We start from the raw sequence: 19,180 nt of genomic DNA on the forward strand, positions 1-19,180 counted from the left end.
CCTCTTATGTAGAAAACAGCTTCAAAGTTTTTAAAATGAAGTGCAGTCAGTACTTGGTATGTGAGTAGGATATATTGAATTGAAAACCTCCCTTAAATTTTGAAAAAGCTGGAGACTCATTTGCAATTTCGAGATGGTCTATTTTGAAATTATTACACTGAAAATAGGGCTGTGTCACCAAAATATAGAAAGTGGCAGTTTCACTCAGACTAGGATTTACACTGCTACTGGTCTTGGATGTTACACGCAGCAAGAGAGTTTAAGCTCCAAACGATGAAGAGTTCTAAAACCTGATTTGAGCCTTCTCATCCACAAATATTTAGATTCCAATATGCTTTCCTATATGCCAGTTACAAAGATGCTCAGATTCAATATTTAGTCATCCAGGAAAAAGTAGTTTCCACTCTTCTTTTGTTCCACGTCCTTGGGAAGAGAAAAAAGGTGAATGTTACCTGAAGTAGTCTTTGGCAGACTTGAACACAGTTGAAATAAAAGACTATACTCCTTTCCTTATTACTCTTACTACTCATTTCACATGCTGTTTTCCAGCACAACAAAACTACCAGGTTAGTCTTCATTTTGTCCCTTGTTTTAAAACCTGGCTTTATATTAAACAGTCATGGCTTCTTTACTGTAAAAGTGCTTCTCTCTTACCTTGATTGAATTGAGTTTGTTTATTCTTGGTCTGTAATTGTTGGGGTCTCTTCTAAAAGTGATTTCAAGTTGGGATAAAAACTTATTCATTCCAGCCAAAAGAGTCTGTGGACTGTTAAGAGAGAACATTCCAGCTAAATTTTCAGAAGTTCTATACTATGCAGATTACAGGCAGCTTTGATCTCCATCCTAAGCTCATTCAAATCTGGTAACACAAGTGTGATCTGTATTTGACATAATAGGATGGGCTACACTTTCAATCAATTGTGTCTCGGATAAAGTCATAACTGCTACTCTCATCTTCGAGCAGTATCTCAGCATGGCACTACAAGTCTTCAGACTTGTTCGTTTTACTTCGTATCTATACGTGTGTGTGCTGGCACACTGAGTTATTTACATTCAAAGAGAAAAAAAAAAACAAGAGTGGCACCATTAGCAAGATGCAACAAAGACCATAACATACATGGATGCTGAGAAACAGTTACATGATCATGATTTTTTAATTCAAACAAGTGTGTTCTTAGAAGGAATACCATCAAAACTAGGCTAGCACTGTGTTGTAAACACAGTAAACAACATTGCTAGACCAGTGTGTTTACTTCTTCTGGCTCACAATAAGTACTTGGTAATTACACTTTTCTAAAAGCCTTGTTTCTAATAAGGCTGCTCCTCAAAAAGTCTCTGTAATTTACATGAAATTATTTAAAGGAACAAAAGTAGACATACCAAAAGGGACAGCTTTGAAAGAGTAAAATCAGGTGGTGCACATTCTATGTTGCTGTCAAGCTTTGCACTTCAATATTTACATACATGTACCCTTAGCTTGCTTTTAATACAGGTGAAAGTTACTTCCATAAGCATACTTAGTTTAGAGTTGGCCCTTTTTCATTCCTCGCAATTGGTGTGCAGTTGCTTAAGGCTAGTTTAAGCCAGGAGCTGGGCTATTTTTTGAGGGCTTGGTTACATTCTCCAACTACACCCCAACTCTGTGTCTAGGCAGCCTCTAAGTGTGGGTCAGTCCCATTTTCTTTTGCTTGCTTCAAAACAAAAGCTAGAACTCCCAGGACGCTCCTGGGTAACTTTAAGTGTAGCTTAAATTTCCATAGGCAAGGATGCTTCACCTCCTTATTTTTGTTGATGCTTCTGATAAACAATTTATTTCTATGTTGGCCTCTTATCTTGCTTACTAATCCAAACAAGTCTCTTACCTGTTCGCAAGTGTGTTCTTGGAAGGAATGCCATCAAAAACAATCACACGATCAGCAAGATACGTAGCCATGATAAAATCATGTTCTACCACAAAAGCTGTTTTTTTAGCATGGAGAATGAAACTGAAACAGAAATAAAAAAAATGAGAGCTGAACATAAACTTACTGTGAAACTACTGAAAATTTCAGGTATTTTTCCCATCATGTATACTTTACCGTTTAATGACTCTAGCAGCCATTAGACGTTGTTCAGAGTCCAAATACGCTGAAGGTTCATCAATTAGGTAGACATCCGCAGGTTTACCAAGACAAAGAGCTAACGCAACGCGCTGCAACTCGCCACCAGACAATGTTTGAACCTATTGGGGCAGAGGGGGAATAAGGCCATATTTAGTTCAGGTACAGGTAGAGAATTAAAGAAGAAAAGTTAAGATGTTGTCTAAGGCAATCAGTACCTCCTGGTCAATGATATTTTCTATCTGAAGAGGTTTCATTACATCAGTTACAAACTGGGGGTGCGTATAGGCATCTCTGATCTTCTCATGCAGTAGCTGACGGACACTTCCCTATTAAAAGAAAAATGCTGCCACTCAGTTTTATGCACCACACCACAAGAAAACAAGAAGAAATAGAATTAATAGAGCTTTTTGTTCCAGGCATAAAGAAATTCTACCTGTGTACTAAGAACGTGCTTTTTATAGCAAACACAATATTTAATAAATAAGGCTTAAACGTACTGTAGATTTAGGACTGATCTTCTGTGGTTTGTAGCTGACATTTAGAACCGGGACCTCACCTGTAAAAAGATAAAATTTGTAATGGAAACAAGAGCCTTTCCAGTATCTTCAAAATAGGTTTCAACTAAGGTATTAAGCACTACCTCCTTCATCAGGCGTAAGTCTTCCTGCAAGCATTCGGATAAATGTAGTTTTGCCAGTTCCTAAAATAAAATGCAAGTTACATATTACTTCAGACTTATTAGTAACTTAGACCTCTAAAAATTAACAATTAAGTCACTGACACAAAAAAATTAGACTGCTTTGAGAATTCCTATATTCACTTCCAGAAAGCAGCACCTGCTATTACTTGCTTTTTCAAATGGAAGAGACATCTAAAGCTACAATAGTCTAGACTTGTGGCGAAGCTCACCAGGTCAATCATCATCCTGCCAATCCAAGTTCTTAAAATGGGGTAACAGACAAACACAATGACATCATTAACATTCAATAACTTCAAGTTCCTGCTATTTAGAGAGCAAGCTCATGGCGTGACATCTTCACTAGGAAACAAGCAGTTCAACCTGACTCAAAACCAGTAATTTTGAAGCCTGGCTCCCAGACTGAAAAAGGGTTTCAGGAACATATTTCGGGCTGTAGAAGCTGTTTCCAATAAGAATTGCACTTACCATTTTCCCCTAACATCACCATAATTTCAGAATCAGTGAATTCTCCAGCTACTATGGATAGTTCAAATTCTCCCATCTTTTTTTTCATTCCGGGATATTTGTACATACACATCTTTTTAACTTCTTCTTCATTAGCTGTCTCAGCCACTTTAAATACCAGAGATGCATCTCGAAACCTTAGATTTTCTGTTGGAACATAGCCATCTAAGAAAATGTTTATGCCTATGAAGGGAGGAAAAAGATCATTAAAAAAGGTCTACAACAAAACAAGACAAGATGAATTTCAATTCTTGGCTGTAAATTCCAATCAGATAAGGAGAACATTGGATTTTAAATGGCATGTTAAAAGAGGCAACAAAATGTCCTATTTGAAAGCATATACCTTATGCAAACTGAATGAAGAAAAATCTTACTGAAATTACAGGAAGGATACAGAAGCTCCTCCTGAAAACCTAGTATTAGTAATGTGTGTAGGGTTTAAAGAAACTACTGCTGTTGGACCCATTCTCACAAAAACATTTATTACTGAGTCTCAGTGCTACAAGTGTGGTCAATTCAGTTGAACACTACGTACCTCTGTACTGTGCAAACTGTCTCCTGCCCTTTCTCTACTATTTATAGGGTCTTTTGTGTAACTCCACACTGTTTACAAAACACCTGCAAGTATCAAAATTACGTCCATAGCAAGAGACAAAGGGCATTTCATAATTAAGACTTTTGGGTTGAGTTACAAATTTACGATCACATAAAACAGAAATTCTGCACAAACTAAACCAGTATTTTTTTAGTTACTGAACTGTAACAGGAGGAAGACGTGTTCACATAATAGACAACTAGCATTTTGGCACATTTTTTTTCTTCCACAGAATTTTTTTGGTATGTTTAAAAAGAGAAATATGGCAAGAATTACCTTCTCTTACGCTGAAAGGCATAGTGACAACACCATAAGCACTTGGCACACCATACAGGCAGCAGATAAAGTCAGAGAGATAATCTAACACACTTAGATCATGCTCTACAACAATAATGTACCTGAAAAATAGAGCCAGAGAGATGCTTTTATACTTCAATACAAAACATTTTTTCTTTCTTTCTTAGTCTAGTCTTGCATAAGCAAAAGCTATCAACCTGATTTTCATTTAGTACGGTTTCTTAGCTTTACACTAAATAAAAGAGTTCAAATCTCTGATAAGCATTTTTTTTAAACTGTCCAATAAACAGATATTGTGAATGACAAGTTGAAAGTCCATCTTCAGTGTAAACTGGCAGCTTCTTTATGTATAGTAAATGGAAGGATATTGATTGACTGGAGCAAAAAATACTTAGCGCACTTTAAGAAAAAAAAAAATCTTTGTGAGAAGGGGATGGAACAGCAATATTCAGGTGAAAAATAACCACCTATATTTTCACTTCGTTATTATAAAATTTACCCCAATGCTGAAATAGTACAGAAACTATAGGAACTAATTTTACAAAATGCAAAGGAATAGAATATTACTGACTTAGAACATTTTAAACATCTAATAGTACCATACTGAGAAGTCAGCACTCTAGGGAGATGGACTGGATGTTTCTTCCCTCTGGAAACAGTCACTTGTTATTACAGTCTAGCAGAGTGTTTAAAGTTTGTATTTACCTGTCAGGGTTTATTAGGGATCGAATAGTAATGGCAGCCTTCAAGCGTTGCTTGACATCTAGGTAGCTAGAAGGTTCATCAAACATGAAGCTAGCCCCAAAAGAAAGAATGAAGTCCTAATGAGTGCAAGCTTTCTACACATTCAAACCTAATACTAACATTTCAATCATTAAATACACAGAAATAAAAAATTATTTATATTAAGAGAGACAAAAATGGGAATTATGTACTGACACCTGCCTTGAATCTCTGTTAACTGTCATGTGAAATTGTTAAACGGTTCGAGTTAAGTATTACTTTGCCAAAAGCTCTGACAAAGTTATCAAATGTTACGAGAAATCAGCAATCAGTTAGGAATCCTGTGCACTCAGTTCTGATTCAGCTTAAATTTAACATGAACCGAAAAGTGCAAAAATACTTTAGGAGACTGGAAGAAGGATATCTTCCAAAAGAGAAAAACAAAACAACAAACAAGAAAACCCACCACACCAACTGAAAACCCTACAACCCAAACAAAACAATTAAAGAAAAATCAAAGCAGAACAAAAAAAACAAACCCCCATAACTCTTTTGATCTTGCTTTCTTTGTCCCAAGGAGTCAGGAAACAGCATAGACCAGACAGTAATTTCCTGGTTGCAAGACAGGAGAAGAGGGACCCGAGTCCCCAAAGGTGGGGAAGGATCTGTCCATTTCTTATTCGGAGAGGCTAAGTGAGGTACGCTGTCAAACAGGATACATTTATGTAGGATTCGGGAAAGATTATGAAGTTGTGATGCTGAAAATTATCATTGGCCTCTGAAATTAGCTATTTCCAGTCAGATGAATTAAAGCATAAAAAACCCAGGGATTATATATGGAGTAAATATGGATCTCGGCTGCTGAGTTGGTAAAAACTTTTTTTTAAAAAATACTTTTGTTTAAATATTTTAAACAAAAGTAGTATTTCTAACAATAAATGTAAATTAGAGGACCATATTCTGAGACAGATTAATAGAAGCAATGTGTAACAGAAGTAAATGAAACATACATATCAGCCTTCTGAATGCAAACAACTGCACAAGCAAATCTCTGAAGTTCTCCTCCTGAAAGGTCCTCAACATTTCTTTCTTTCAGATGGGTTAAGTCTGCAAATAAGTGGTTAATTTTAGATATGTTACAGCCAAAACAACAATTCATATTTTTATTACCTACAGAAACATGTATAATCACAGCAGACATCCTACACAGAGGAAAAAACCAGAAAGAAGTAAAATAAGTGTTCAGTTTATATAGAGGTATCATAATGCTATTTCTAAGTCACAGCAAGTTACAGCTTCTCTGCAGCATTAGCCGATTAATTTGTATGGCTCCTTCTTATCATGCAGAAGGATTACATTTCTATTTGTTTTCCCACCATGTATTTGGTAAAGATTTCTGGCCCTAAAAAGAAACTCTACCAGTTTGAAAAGCGTTTCTTGTTAGACCTGGCTGAAGAGTTCTCATTTTCAGGAAAATCAAGTCCCCCAAATGTTACAGCAAATGGGCGAAGCCAGTATTTTCTCATCAGAATACACATTTCAAGAATATAGTTTCACTAGCAAGTTAAGTGGGACCCAAAGACCACGATCTTGGTGGCATAATGCAGCCCCACCTTTACCACCCAGATCTACCAGAAAGAACCTTATTCTTAATTTAGTGACACCTAAATTAACAGCTATATTTAGTAACAACTCAATTCAAAACACCTACAAAAAACTACCAGGGCTGGACTATGCAGATGTTCTTCTTAACTGCGTTGTTCTCAGAAGTCTATTGTCAGAATTGACTCAGAAGTCAGTATTACTCCTATTATAATTAGCTATATACAGCTTTTTTTGGTTAAAAAAAAAAAAAAAAAAAAAAAGGGTTTTTTGTATTTGGATCAATATTTTCCATATGCAATGCTTCTCACAAGAAAGGATGCCAAGCTTTTGCCAGAGTTGTAAGCAAGCAAGAGCAGCAGATGGTAGCTGGAATTTTTCCAGATTTAAAAATGAAACACTTTCTACCATGAAACAGAAACTGCATTAGATTCTGTTGCCTTTGCCACTAGATTGCATTGGTTCAGATAAGTTTACAGCAAGCCCTAGGCTTTAAACTAAAGCATCTTTTACTTTTTTTCTCTCCTTTTTTTTAATTGGTATAATTGAAAATCTACTATCTACTACTACATTAGTAGTAACTTTATTTTTTCAGTAAATATGAATTTCTCAAATGCTTTGAAGTTTGACTTTACAAAATTACTTACCAAGCTGCTGACATACAACAGTTTGTGTCTTAGTTTCATCCTTCCTATCCAGAATTGATCCCACTGTTCCCTGCATGTTAAATAATAAAAAAAACCCCAAAACATTATTTCAACATGAAAAATTTCAGACAGTAGTGGATTTTTGACACTGAATTATGCTGCTAAATAAAATCTTTAAACACAAGAGAAGTATTACAGGAGAAGCTCCCAGCTTTCTATTAGCTCACGAAATTTCTCACCTTTGCAGCTTTAGGGATCTGGTCCACGTACTGAGGTTTAATGATAGCTTTCAGGTCATCTTCCAGGATCTTGGTAAAATAATTTTGTAATTCAGATCCTCGGAAATAAGTCAAAATTTCTTGCCAGTCAGGTGGATCCTGTGACAAAATTAAAGCCTGTGTTTACTTACACCATTCTAAAAACATCACCAAAAATATCTAATTTTAAAATTCCAATCAATACAGCAAATAGAATATGCTTGCAAGATTTAAAAAAAGCCTGGATAAAAGCTAGTTACCAAACTTATGTTGCCTCTGCAAAGTTTCCATTAAAAAAAAAAAAAAAAAAAAACAGAATTGCAAAATGGAAGGCAGAAGTTCAGATTTTTTTTTTTCCAGGTCCACTATCACTAGCCCTTTCCAGAAAAAGCATTTTAAATTTGCACCTAGGATATCCAAAACTGTCCTCAGACAGTTAAGAAGCTATGAGTGAAACTACTTCATGGGGAAAATTATAGTATGGATTAGTGCAACTGCACTTATTAGCTATCTGATCCAGCCAATCCAAAGGAAAAGGGTTGAATAGGTAAAATCAACTTGCACAAAAGATGCAATAAATTTGGTCATTTTCTCCACTTCTAGCAACACTTCCAAGAAAACAGAAGATGACAAAGGAAAAATGACAAAAAAAAAGAAGGAACTGTTCAGAGCAATCACCCAGGAAATGTCCCAACTTGTACAGTTTTGTTTTACACAGCATACTACTCTGAATGCTGCCGAGTTAATTATTTTGATGGTAAACAGTACGGAAACAGAGTGACACAGCCATATTTCCAAACCAAGCAAATACACAGAGAAAATGCTTCGTAAGTTTTAGAGCAGAAGCAACATGGAAGATTCAATTCATACCACGTGTTTCTGTGGTCATAATGATTTGGCTCTTCACAGGAAAGTCTGATTTTGGAAGCATGGTAATTCAATTAAGTACACATTCAGAAAGTCAAAAGTTTTGCTATTTCTGCAATACTACCACCTGAAACAAGAAGTCCACAAAATAACATAAACGAAACTTGAAAGAGAATGGAAAACGTAGCGGGGAAATGATTATTTCTTTGCAGTTTTAAGTGGCAGCCATGAAACAAACAATTTATTAAAACATTACTCTTTTAGGTAAAGAAACTGATGAAGAAAGTTTGAACACACTTGTTCCTACAAGTCCTTCCCGAAGGACAAAAGTGAGCATCAGAATTCAAGTGTCACCACGTGATTTGAAGGTGAGAAGGTGATAAATGAAATACTGTCCGATAAGAAGAGTCACAATACTTATTATCTATGTCTTATCTAATAATGTTCACTCTTTGGAGTACTGCTAGGTAAACAAACCCCTGTAAATTATTTTGCTTGCTGGCTGCACAGTTTGACTTAGTATAAATACATAGGAAAATGGATTGTGATCTCCCATGAAGACCAGGAGATTACAACTTGTTCTATATCTGGTTCTCAAAAAATGCTATCAAAATTTCTAAGTACCTAGCAATATAAAGAAACTAAGGATTTTCAGAACTCAGTATTAAAGTGTACAGTGGGAAATATCTTCAACAACAACTTAAAATAACAACATATTAAGATATCATCTTCAAAAGAATCAAAGATAAAAAAGCCTAAGAGATCACAAGGATACGTGGTAAGCGCTCATAGACACTAGAGCTGTTCAGACAAAAAACAATGTTGAACTGAGAAGAAACTCCCAAACTTGAGCTACCTAAATCCCTTGATGGGGAACAGGTAAATTGTGCCAGAAAAAAAGCCGAGATTTTAAAAGACTGGTATAAAAAAAACCAAAACACCCAAAACCTTAAGTGGGACTTAAAGACAGAAACCTGATACTTATCTTTAGTGAGTTACAATTATAATTAGCACCCTTATCTGTCTTGAAAGATATACAGAATTTGCAAAAAAGCCTTTGTTAACGACATCCTTCCACTATTGTTTCTGTGTGGAGTAGGTCACTGGCTGTTAATAAGGAAAGTGCCAATGCCCTTGCAAAGTCTATTGCGTTCACAGACATGAAAATTCAGCAAAAAAACCAAAAAAAAACCAAACCACAGCTATCTATAATGCCAACTCTATTTTACCGCTGATACATACATCATATTTTCCAAGATTTGGCTTCTGTTTTCCTGCTAAAATTTTCAAGGCAGTTGATTTTCCAATACCATTGGTTCCAACCAATCCCAGTACTTCACCTGGACGAGGGATAGGCAACCTGTACACAACATCGATAACTCTGGATTACATTAATGCCATTAGACACCAGCATCTGGTGGTAAAGTAAATGTTACAACCTGTGTTCAGACTTTCTGATTATTTCAGCCTACTTTGTTAACTTGCCAATATATAATTCAAGTTAAATCAATAGTCATTAAAAATAGAAGATCCTAAGGAAGATTTAAGAGCAGTCTGTTCTTTAAACAGAAGGTCTGTACAATGAGAACTATAATTTTATTATAATACGTTTTCATAAGAAAAAAGTAATTAACATTCAAAAAGGAAGCTACTGAGGTAATAACCAAGAACACCTTGATGTGCACTATGTTTAGACTATCAAAAACTTGAATTTTTTTTTTTTTACATTGATTTGAAAAATAAAATACCTGTGAAGTTTGAAGGCATTGGCACAATATCTATGCGTTGTTTCTTTCTCCAGGTTGCTAGGTAAGTTAACGATTGACAAGGCTCCAAAAGGACATTTCTGTAATTGAAATAAATTTATAGATTACTAGTGCACACAAACAGTTTAACAAAATGCTATGTTCTGTACTGCATCCAGCTGTGCATTTAAGTACTTTTTAAAAGAACTTTTACCAAATTACTTCACTTTCATTTACATAGTCAACTTCAACAAGAAGTTCTATACCACATTTTTAAAATTAAATAGTTAGCAATTTAGACCGTCCGTCTACAATAGAAATAAGGCACACTAGGTGTATTCTCTAGCTCTTTTACAAAAACATCTTTCTACTGCTAGGTGTTCATAGCCACAAATAAACAAACCCAAACAAAATCAAAGCCACAAACAAAAAGTTACAACCCACACCCTCCAACCCAACCAGTTCAGTAAACTGACACAGTACTTCACTTTCTATAAACAATAACAGTTAGCAAGGTCTAATTATTCAGGGAAACAAAATTGCCTTTTGAAGTTACAGTACGCATTACTAAATATAATAGCATAATAAGGGAATTTTATCACGTTAAATAAAGCAGCCTAACTTTTACCTTGATGCAAATACCACAACCAATACAAAGTGTTTCTGAGATCCACGCTATTTTGCTCTGTGATGTGACTTCTATGCAAAGTTTTCCTGGTGAAAAAGAATATGATTAACTCAAGAAAGTTTCTGATGAATCAGAATTCTTGCCAGTACTACTAAATTCCACAGGGGAACATGTAACTGATTAACATACACTGAAGCTTCAGATCATCCAAAGACCTGAAAAGTGGCATTATTACTATGAATTGTTCATGCTTTCAAGGGATACTTCTAAAGGCTTTAGGAAAGAAAGCATGAATGATAAAACAAAAAACTAGCAATTATAAAAAACTAGTTCCTTCTCATAGAATGTTATTTAAAACTTCTCCAATTGCTTAAATACTTTGTTAAATTACATCTCTTACCCATTCGAACCACAGGACAACTCTTCTTGCATTCTTGACGGCATTTCTTTGGCTTACACTTGTCATGGTTGACAATAGCAATTCTTGTTAATTTGTCTGCCATAATGCACAATTCAGGGTTAAACACGTACACCAATTATGAGGAGGAATAGTGGGAGTCTTCCAGATCTTAAGAAAAAAAAATCCGAAAGATAATATAATTACTGACAGCACAGAGAAGAACATAAATATCTGAAGTTATTATTAGCAGAGTTCAGAGATGAAAAAAGCAAAATGATTTGATTTTTTTCCTCTTTTAAGCAAGATGGCAAACAGGGCAGTCTCAGATACAAGTAGTAAGGGTACTGATGTGTAAATAACTGCACGAATCTTTAACATCAGCTTTACATTCCATTACTATTTCTCCACTGTAAAATAAAAACTGTGATTGTATCTGTGAACGTATTTGTTTCCAAGAAAAGCACACTGTAGTAAGAACAGAAGAACCTATACTGCTGCAAATTTCAGTTCCACAAGATGCTTTGTGTAAAGTAACCTTGTTCATGCTACAGTGTCTGGTAAAGTCAAATTGTGACTACAACTATTACTCCACGAATTTGGCTATAATATTGCTTTTGAAAACTGTATGCCAATATTCTAAATTAAATGATTAAAATACTGTAAAATTTAAACCAGTTTTCAAGGCGAAAATTTGTAGCTGCATATAAAAAAAGTAATCCAGGCAATGTGAACAGACATACGTGATGATGTTTGATTCTTCTATCTTGAGTTTCACTAGTATTTGAATAACTACACTTACATTCTGCATTTCCTAATATGGCATCAATGTCTATAATACATACCAATAAACAAGATTCTTTAAAAATTACTTTATTTTTAGAAGAAAAAGCTCTTGGAGTACTAGACAATTAAATATTCTTGAAATCACAAATCAAGGCACTTGAAGAAGTGAAATTACTACTTGTGTTCCTCTACACAACTGTCTCTTCCCTCGCTTAGATATTTGTAATGCACATTGACAAGCACTGGATTGTACTGGGAATTTATGTCAACAACTGTAGCAGAAGGGAGGGAAGAACAAAGAATTTTAAATTTAAGTCTTGATAGATAAAAAAAGGTGGAATGTATTTTTAAGTGCTTTTATATTTCCTTTGCCATATTCACACATAGTACTGAGAATAACGGTAATAATGACTTTATCTTCCTATGAGCAACACACAAGTAAGGACAGCTCCCTCTATTTGCTCCTACTCCAGAACAACAAAGACAACTGAATTACGAGGCTCTCTTTTTTTTAGGTCTAAAGAAAGACCATAAAAAAAGTACAAAGCATTTCCAGTTCAACACCATTAAATAAAGTGATGGCAGCCCTACAGATCATGCCAATTCAAAATAATTTCAATTCAATGCAATACTTATCAGTAGTTCAAAGATGTAGCTGGGACGCAGTCTTGAAATACTTCAGGTTTCCACACTGTCCGCACATGCACTTCCTTCCAAGAAAAGGATTCCAACATTTCTTATTAAAGAAAGTATTTTCTGTTGGATGCCCAGTTCATCTTTGCTCCACTAAAGTATCCTGCAGTGGTTTAGAGACTGTTTATTACATACGGGTATTATATGAAGAAAGGTCTTGACTTTCAATCTCCTGAGAGAAGCAGGAATAAAATAGGTGTATGGCACATTTATCATGTTATACTCCATCCTTCCCTAAACCTACCTGTGAACTTTAGTCGGAAGGAATCCTACTGACACTACTGTAACACAGAAGAAAGGAAGAGACTGGCACCTAACAGGGAGCAAAGGTCAGAAATGAAGATGCTATTGTATCTTTAAAGCCAGAATATTCATAACTGTGTAATAATAAGTGGTTCCTTTTAAAAGTGGTAGTCTTATTTCTCTTTTCAATTTCCAAAGTATTTTTAAATTCATGTCCAAAGACATTCTTCATCAGATATAAATGAATGTAATTATTAGTCATGCTTCCAACCTTATTGCGGCAGTTTCTACTTTTAATATTTCAATTTTTTTTCTTTAATCTTTTAACATTTCCTAAGCCAAAAAGTCCTAATAACATAGTTGGATGTTTTCAATAAATGATTGAATATTTTAAAAAAAATTTAAGAAGTGATTTTACAGTTCTGTATCGGCAGACCAGATTGACAAAGTATGGCTGAACATTGCAATTATATCCATAGACCAGGCCAACAGACATGGAATCATGGGTTTGCAATTCTCATGTTAATACATTTTTCTTACATAAGAAAATAAGAAACTGAAAGTCTTATTCTTAAAAACTACAAGGATGTTTGAGTCAGGGTAATAATGTTCTAGGAGACAAATACTGGATTTTTGTCAGTGCTTCAAATAAAGATACATTCTTTGGGAATATGTCCCAGTGCTTTTCACGGAAGTCCTGTAGTTTGCAGTGCACAGAGTATTTGGGGGTGAATCACTCACTCTCTCTTTGGTTTCTCAAGGGAAGTGCCTAATCTGGGTCAGCCATTTCTCCAACAACGCCTGTGTGACTGAGTACCCTGAGCAGACCGACCACACTGTCTATCTTCTGGGCAAGGCTCTCCCTGCTAGTGATCGTAGCTCTAACTAGCATGTAAACTATTTCTTTGGGTTACAAAAGCACGCTCTAGAAAACAAAGCTGCCATACTTCAGGAGCTTGCCTCCCCTGTCCAACCTCCCAAACCTCTCGTTGAGGTTACTGCCTGAGCAGTACAGATAGCAGACCAGACAAACTCTCCCCTCGGCTATCCACCCTTCCAGTCTGGTGTTCGGCTTAAAGCGGGAGCGTGGGGTGGGGTTTGCTCTAAAAGACCAAGTCAAATATGGCTTGAAACAGTTATTGCCACCTACCTCAGCAAGCTTTCCACCCAGTCTTGGTGGGATAATCAGGCTAAAGTTAACACTACTACCCATTGCTGAATCAGACTGTGGTTGGTAAGTAATAAAACAGCCTAAGATTGGGTTTTTTCTTCTAACTTACTTATACAGGAAAGTGCCTGTCTGTGGTAAAGAGCTTTGAAGGGGCCACAGAAGTAAGCACACCAAGCATTTATACAGTACTTGGTGGGGGGGAATAGAACTAATGAACTGGCATGGAGACATACACTCACTCATGCCTCCCTGCTCCCATCTACATGATAGAAGTGTCAGTTTATCCAAAACCCTGCAGTGGTCTTAAACCATTTTCAGTAAAAAATATTAGTGACTTCTGTCACTTTTGCAATATCTCCAGGACTGTCCTGATGTCTATGATGATAGCTGTCCACAAGAGAAAATATTAATTTCTACTTAGAACTGACAGTCTAGAGCAAATTAAACAACACTGTCCAAAACCAGACTGAACTCAAGTTACGTATTTTATGTGCTGTTACTTTGGTGGCATTTAACTTAACATACAAAATAGGATCACCTGATTTCAAGGTGCAGACAGCAGAATTCTCAGTACACTGAACACAGGTCAGCAACACATACAGTATGCATACACTACAATACAGCATACCAGTAATTGTTAAGTGTAGTCAGCAGTTTAAGGGCAGGAGAAACTGGTATTCAGAAGCATTTAAGTTCATGTCTGTATTTCTGCTTTCCAAACCAAGAAGAAGAGAACAAAAACGAAGTGTGAAAATATTAACTTGTTACTAACTACAGAGTAAAGCATGATTTTTCAATTAGGGAATTCTAAAATTTCTAAAGACCATAACAGTATCATTTATTGAAGCCAAAAGCTGTCCATTAAGTCCAATTATGACACTTAATACAAACTAAAACATGCCCCAAAATAAGACACAGAACATGTTATCACAAGCATTTTAAGTCAGTGTTCTAAGCTCTCTGACACAGCTGCTACCTTTGACACTCCAGAAGAAATTAAGAAAAAGAGCACGTAAGCAACCCTTGCTACCTGTCACAAAAGGTAACAGCCATGTACAGTCTGTAGAACAAATGTAACATACTTGCATTAAGAAATACCAATATTTATTTCTTTCACAGGCATTAGAGTTATATTAGAATTTACTAAGTCAAATCAATTGTGACCAAGAAGGATTTGTAATTGCATTGAATTATTCAGACTTAAACAAAGAAACATAAAAAAAGTAAATGAAGACTGAAACATAACCAGAGACAACTCAATTAAATGATGTGAAGGCGAAATCTGTGTTCAGAATTGAGCCATACTTCAGTTACCTTGCAGAAAAGCAGTTAACATTTTCTTACATTACATTGCATCAGACCTCAAAGATAAATATTGTGGAAAGAAGTGAAAATGAGTAGCATTTGCACTTTCCTCTGAAAATAATTAACCTCAAGAATTACCTCTCAATCCATTGCTAATGGACTACGTACAGTCACTCCATAACAAGAACAAGAAAGTTAAGAACTAGAATACCCAAAGAAAATTTAAATGAAAGACAAAGAACAGATTTTCAAACTGCATATGAGAGATCACTACATTTATAAGTGTCAAAGCAGATATAACAGTAAATGCTACAAGTACAAACGAAATTTACTAAGTATTAAGAACTAGTCTATGCTTAAGATTTTGACATTTTAGAAACTGAGACAACATACAAGAAGTTTAAACAAGCCCCAAACCTCCCTACAGTACTTAACTCATTATATTACTCATAAGGCATGACATGAATATGAAAATAAATACAATGTTAACATGAGAAGCATATGGTCAAATATACTGACGCAGCATAACGAGTGGGTGTGTTTAGCTGGTGCTGAACAGTATTAATTATCGCTCAATCTTTAATATTTCCTTTTAACATGAAGTAAAATGCATGGGAATAAGCCCATAAATTAGCAATCTACCACATGAAAATTATAGAAGTATTTCACGACCACTTGGTTTAGGACTAGAGTTTAAGAAACTGTAGCAGAGCAGCTTAAATTAGAACTTGAAAACTCTCACAGGAACTTGCAGGTGAAGTAACTATGTTCATTCCAGAGAGGAAACAGTACCACGGTCCTAGAGAAAAGCCCTGCCGAGTTTTTGTTTAGTTTTTACATGTATCTTGTAAAAAACCAACCTTATCCTATGACCTTAACAAACCTGCAAGAAGTCTTGATCTCCTCACCACACAAGCACGCGCGTGGATATTAACTTTCCCCCGAAATAAGGCAAAACATGGCATTTTCCTCCAGCAGAGGAAGTCCCCTGCTTTCACAGGAGTAAAATACCGGGATTCCCTTCCCCGGTCCCCACAACGCGAGGAGCCCGCGCAGGGTCTCCACACCAAAGCGGTTCCTGCGGCTGAACCCAGCCGCAGAAGGAAACGTTTTCCTTACACCCCACTGCTGCTGCATGGCACAGGACGGCTGACCAAAAAAAAAAAAAAAAAAAAAAGGCAAAGCACTGGAAGATGACGTGCAACTGGCCAGAGACGACGAACTGCATGTGCGGGCAGTGCCAGCCAGGGAAGGGACGGCCTCCCACCCACCCCACACGGGCCCATCTTTCTGACCGGGCCGTGCCCACGCCGGGAGCGAGTCCCCGACTCAAGGGAGCGTGCGGCCCGGCTCCCTTCGAGCCGGGGGGGGGGGACGACAACGACTTCAGGGCGGCTCGGCGCTACCGCGCAGCCGGGCCGGGCCGGGAGCCGCCGGCCCCGAGGGCCGGGCGAGGGGCGGTCGGCCGGTCCCGCTCCCGCGGTGGGTGAGGGCGAGCCCCAGGCCCCGGCGCCGCGGGAGGAGAACCGACCCCCGGGCCCAGCCCGGCGGCGGGGACAGAGCCGGCAGCACGGGAAGCCGGCGGCTGCTCCCGGCAGGGGGAGGGGGGCCCCTTCCCTACCCTACCCTCCGCCCCGCCGTGCGAGAACGCCGGTATCCCCCCCACCCGCCCCCTCCGAGGCCGCTTACCGGGAGATGGGGGAGAGAGCGAGGCGCCCCCGCTCCCCGGCCGGGCCGCAGCGGCGAACCGCGTCCCCCGTCCCGCGGGCCGGCACGCAACGTGCTCCCGCCGCCGCCGCCACCCGGCCAAGATGGCCGCCGCCCCCGCAGGGAGGGGCCTGGGCGCGCACCATAGAGAAGAGGGGAAAGAAGGGAGCCTCACCATAGAGACAGCGCGTCCGTTCAGGGAGAGAGCGAGCGACAGAGAGAGAGCGGCGCCTCCCGGCACTGGCGGCGTCAGTCCGCGCGCTGGGGGCGCGACAGTTGGTGACGCCATCTCCGGGTGACGCCGCCGCCGCGAGGGGCGCGTTACGCGCGAGGTGTGTTCGCTGACCCGGATCCCCCACCCTCATCCCGGGGCGCTCCGCGAGAGAGAGAGGGAGGGAGGGAAGGACCGGGCCGTTACCGGTCCACACCGGCTACAGCACTGAAGGGAACCCCCGGGGGTGGCGTGGCAAGGCAAGGCAAGGCAAGCCCCGCCCCGGGCCGGGCCCCCAGCGCGCGCCGAGCTCCGCCTCTCCCCACGGGCTGCACGCGGGCACCTGCGGGCGGGCTCCGCCCCTCCTCTCCCCCCCCTTCCCCCCCCCCCCCCGCCGCCGTTCTCTTTCAAACTGAGCTCGCGCGGGGCCTTGCGCATGCGCGGCCGGGCGGCGGGAGCCGGCCCAGCAGCGCCCCGGGCGGGCTTCGGGCCCTCGCCTGCCCTGTGCCCGCGCTGAGGGGACCCGCCCGGCGCCCCTTCACCTCACCCCCACACCCCACCCCCGTTACCCGCTGCAGCGGCTTCGAGGATCAGGTGGGAACGCTGCTCCGTACCGACCCGGGGGGCTGCGGGGGGAGCGTATCTCCGGGACCGGGCGGGGGGCGGCTTTTCCCGCGTCTCGCCTCCAGGTGTCACGGCAGCCGCAGGAGCTGTGGCCGTGCCCGGGCAGAAGCTCCGCCGGCCGGTGCGGTCTGCTCGCCCGGAACGCCCGCCGGCTCCCGGTGGGGGGGCCGGGGGCTGCTTAACCGGGTATCTCCTCCGGGTTCTTCCCTCAGTGCGTGGCTGTGTGTTTGCATTGACACACACGCACCGCCCCCCGCCCCAGCCGGGAGAGGGGAGCGTGATCTGGTGATTAAGCACAGCCGATATCTTTCGTGAGTACGTGTTGCTGATTTATTTCCAATATTTAAGTGTTTTGTAAGCCTGGGGGACGCGGCCGTACTACAGTGTTGTAAAACTAATCAATTATGCTCAAAATCGTGATTAAAAGTCCTACGAAGAAGTCGTGGGGGGAGGGCTACCAAGCAGCCTGAGTGAAAGCAGCTTGATTTGTCAAACTGACTTAATCCTCTGGTTACTGTGTTTTTTAAAGAGTGCTTTCACTTGATAGAAGCACTTGTAAAGAAGCGCTTGCATCCTTTAAAGAACAGCTTGCATCCTTACTAGGTAACTTTGGAATTTTGGGCTTGTACAAAAATACTTTTAAAAAAAGTATTTATTTTAGATTGATTAGGGATACATGTATAAAAATTGCCAACGTAATTCTCTTGTGCAGTTGCTCTAATTACCTTAATTTTAATGAAATGCGTTTGTGACAATGAAAGACTTAAGTAATTTTCACTAATAGGCTTAAAGCAATATGTTGAAGGCAGAGTAAAAATAATAGGTGTTTAAGATTGTATTGAGAGAATAATCTGAGAGATCAAATGTAGGGGTGAGCTAGTTGAGATAGGTTACTACTGAATGCTTACCATCATTATTAAATACTCATTAAACATTAGTGATTTGAAATACTAATTAAACATTAGTGATTTGAATGTTCAATGTTACTGTTTAATCTTCCATCTGAATAAAAAGCAGGAAGCATAGTAAGAGACTAGTTTCTGGATATATCTTGAGATCTTTAAAGGCCTTAAAACAACAAGGGTTCATCCAAAGAAAACAAGAGCAGGGAAAAGAGCTTGTGAGGCAAAATGAGTAGTGCAAGTATGAAAATCAGGGCATCTAAGGTATGAAATCCTCTTCTGTTAAGAAGAACAGGAAAAACAGTCTTAGAAATTGTGGATGTTGCAAAAATGCTGGACTAGTCAGTGCAGCCTTGGTTTGGTTTTGCTGGAAAAGTTGTAGTCGGATACTTGCTAAAACTGAATAAAATGATATGATGGGAATGCAATCAGAATAATAATTTAAAAAATAAAGAGCAAGGCTAGCTGTGCTTT

General features: G+C 39.2%; 2 protein-coding genes across 9 annotated transcripts in view; one reads left to right on the forward strand and one right to left on the reverse strand.

Moving 5' to 3' along the window:
• Nucleotides 1–119: 119 nt before the first annotated feature.
• Nucleotides 120–17,261, reverse strand: ABCE1 (ATP binding cassette subfamily E member 1). Of its 4 annotated transcripts, none has more exons than XM_030026820.2 (18): nt 17,145–17,261; nt 11,068–11,235; nt 10,668–10,753; nt 10,043–10,140; nt 9,537–9,654; nt 7,410–7,547; nt 7,171–7,240; nt 5,932–6,028; nt 4,904–4,993; nt 4,178–4,299; nt 3,268–3,489; nt 2,743–2,802; nt 2,600–2,658; nt 2,318–2,428; nt 2,079–2,221; nt 1,863–1,985; nt 655–766; nt 120–423 (listed from the first exon to the last, which is right to left on the reverse strand). In XM_030026820.2, the coding sequence occupies exons 2-18, from the start codon at nt 11,168–11,170 to the stop codon at nt 376–378; spliced, it is 1,800 nt and encodes a 599-aa protein (XP_029882680.1). In that variant the 5' UTR covers nt 11,171–11,235; nt 17,145–17,261; the 3' UTR covers nt 120–375. The 4 variants fall into 4 exon arrangements, with proteins under 4 accessions (XP_029882680.1, XP_029882655.1, XP_029882674.1 ...); XM_030026795.2 differs by lacking the exon at nt 17,145–17,261 and adding an exon at nt 16,952–17,093; XM_030026814.2 differs by lacking the exon at nt 17,145–17,261 and adding an exon at nt 16,953–17,088 and having other exon boundaries at nt 11,068–11,251.
• Nucleotides 17,167–19,180, forward strand: part of ANAPC10 (anaphase promoting complex subunit 10) — a 39,763-nt gene continuing 37,749 nt past the window's right edge. The window contains exons 1-2 of one of the 5 annotated variants that reach the window (XM_030026845.2): nt 17,637–17,654; nt 17,688–17,774. The gene's annotated coding sequence lies outside the window, so the exon portion shown is untranslated. The other 4 variants (XM_030026857.2, XM_030026867.2, XM_030026876.2 and 1 more) reach the window with 4 other exon arrangements.

This window comes from Aquila chrysaetos, chromosome 1 (genome assembly GCF_900496995.4).
Source record: "Aquila chrysaetos chrysaetos chromosome 1, bAquChr1.4, whole genome shotgun sequence".
Taxonomy (NCBI): domain Eukaryota; kingdom Metazoa; phylum Chordata; class Aves; order Accipitriformes; family Accipitridae; genus Aquila; species Aquila chrysaetos.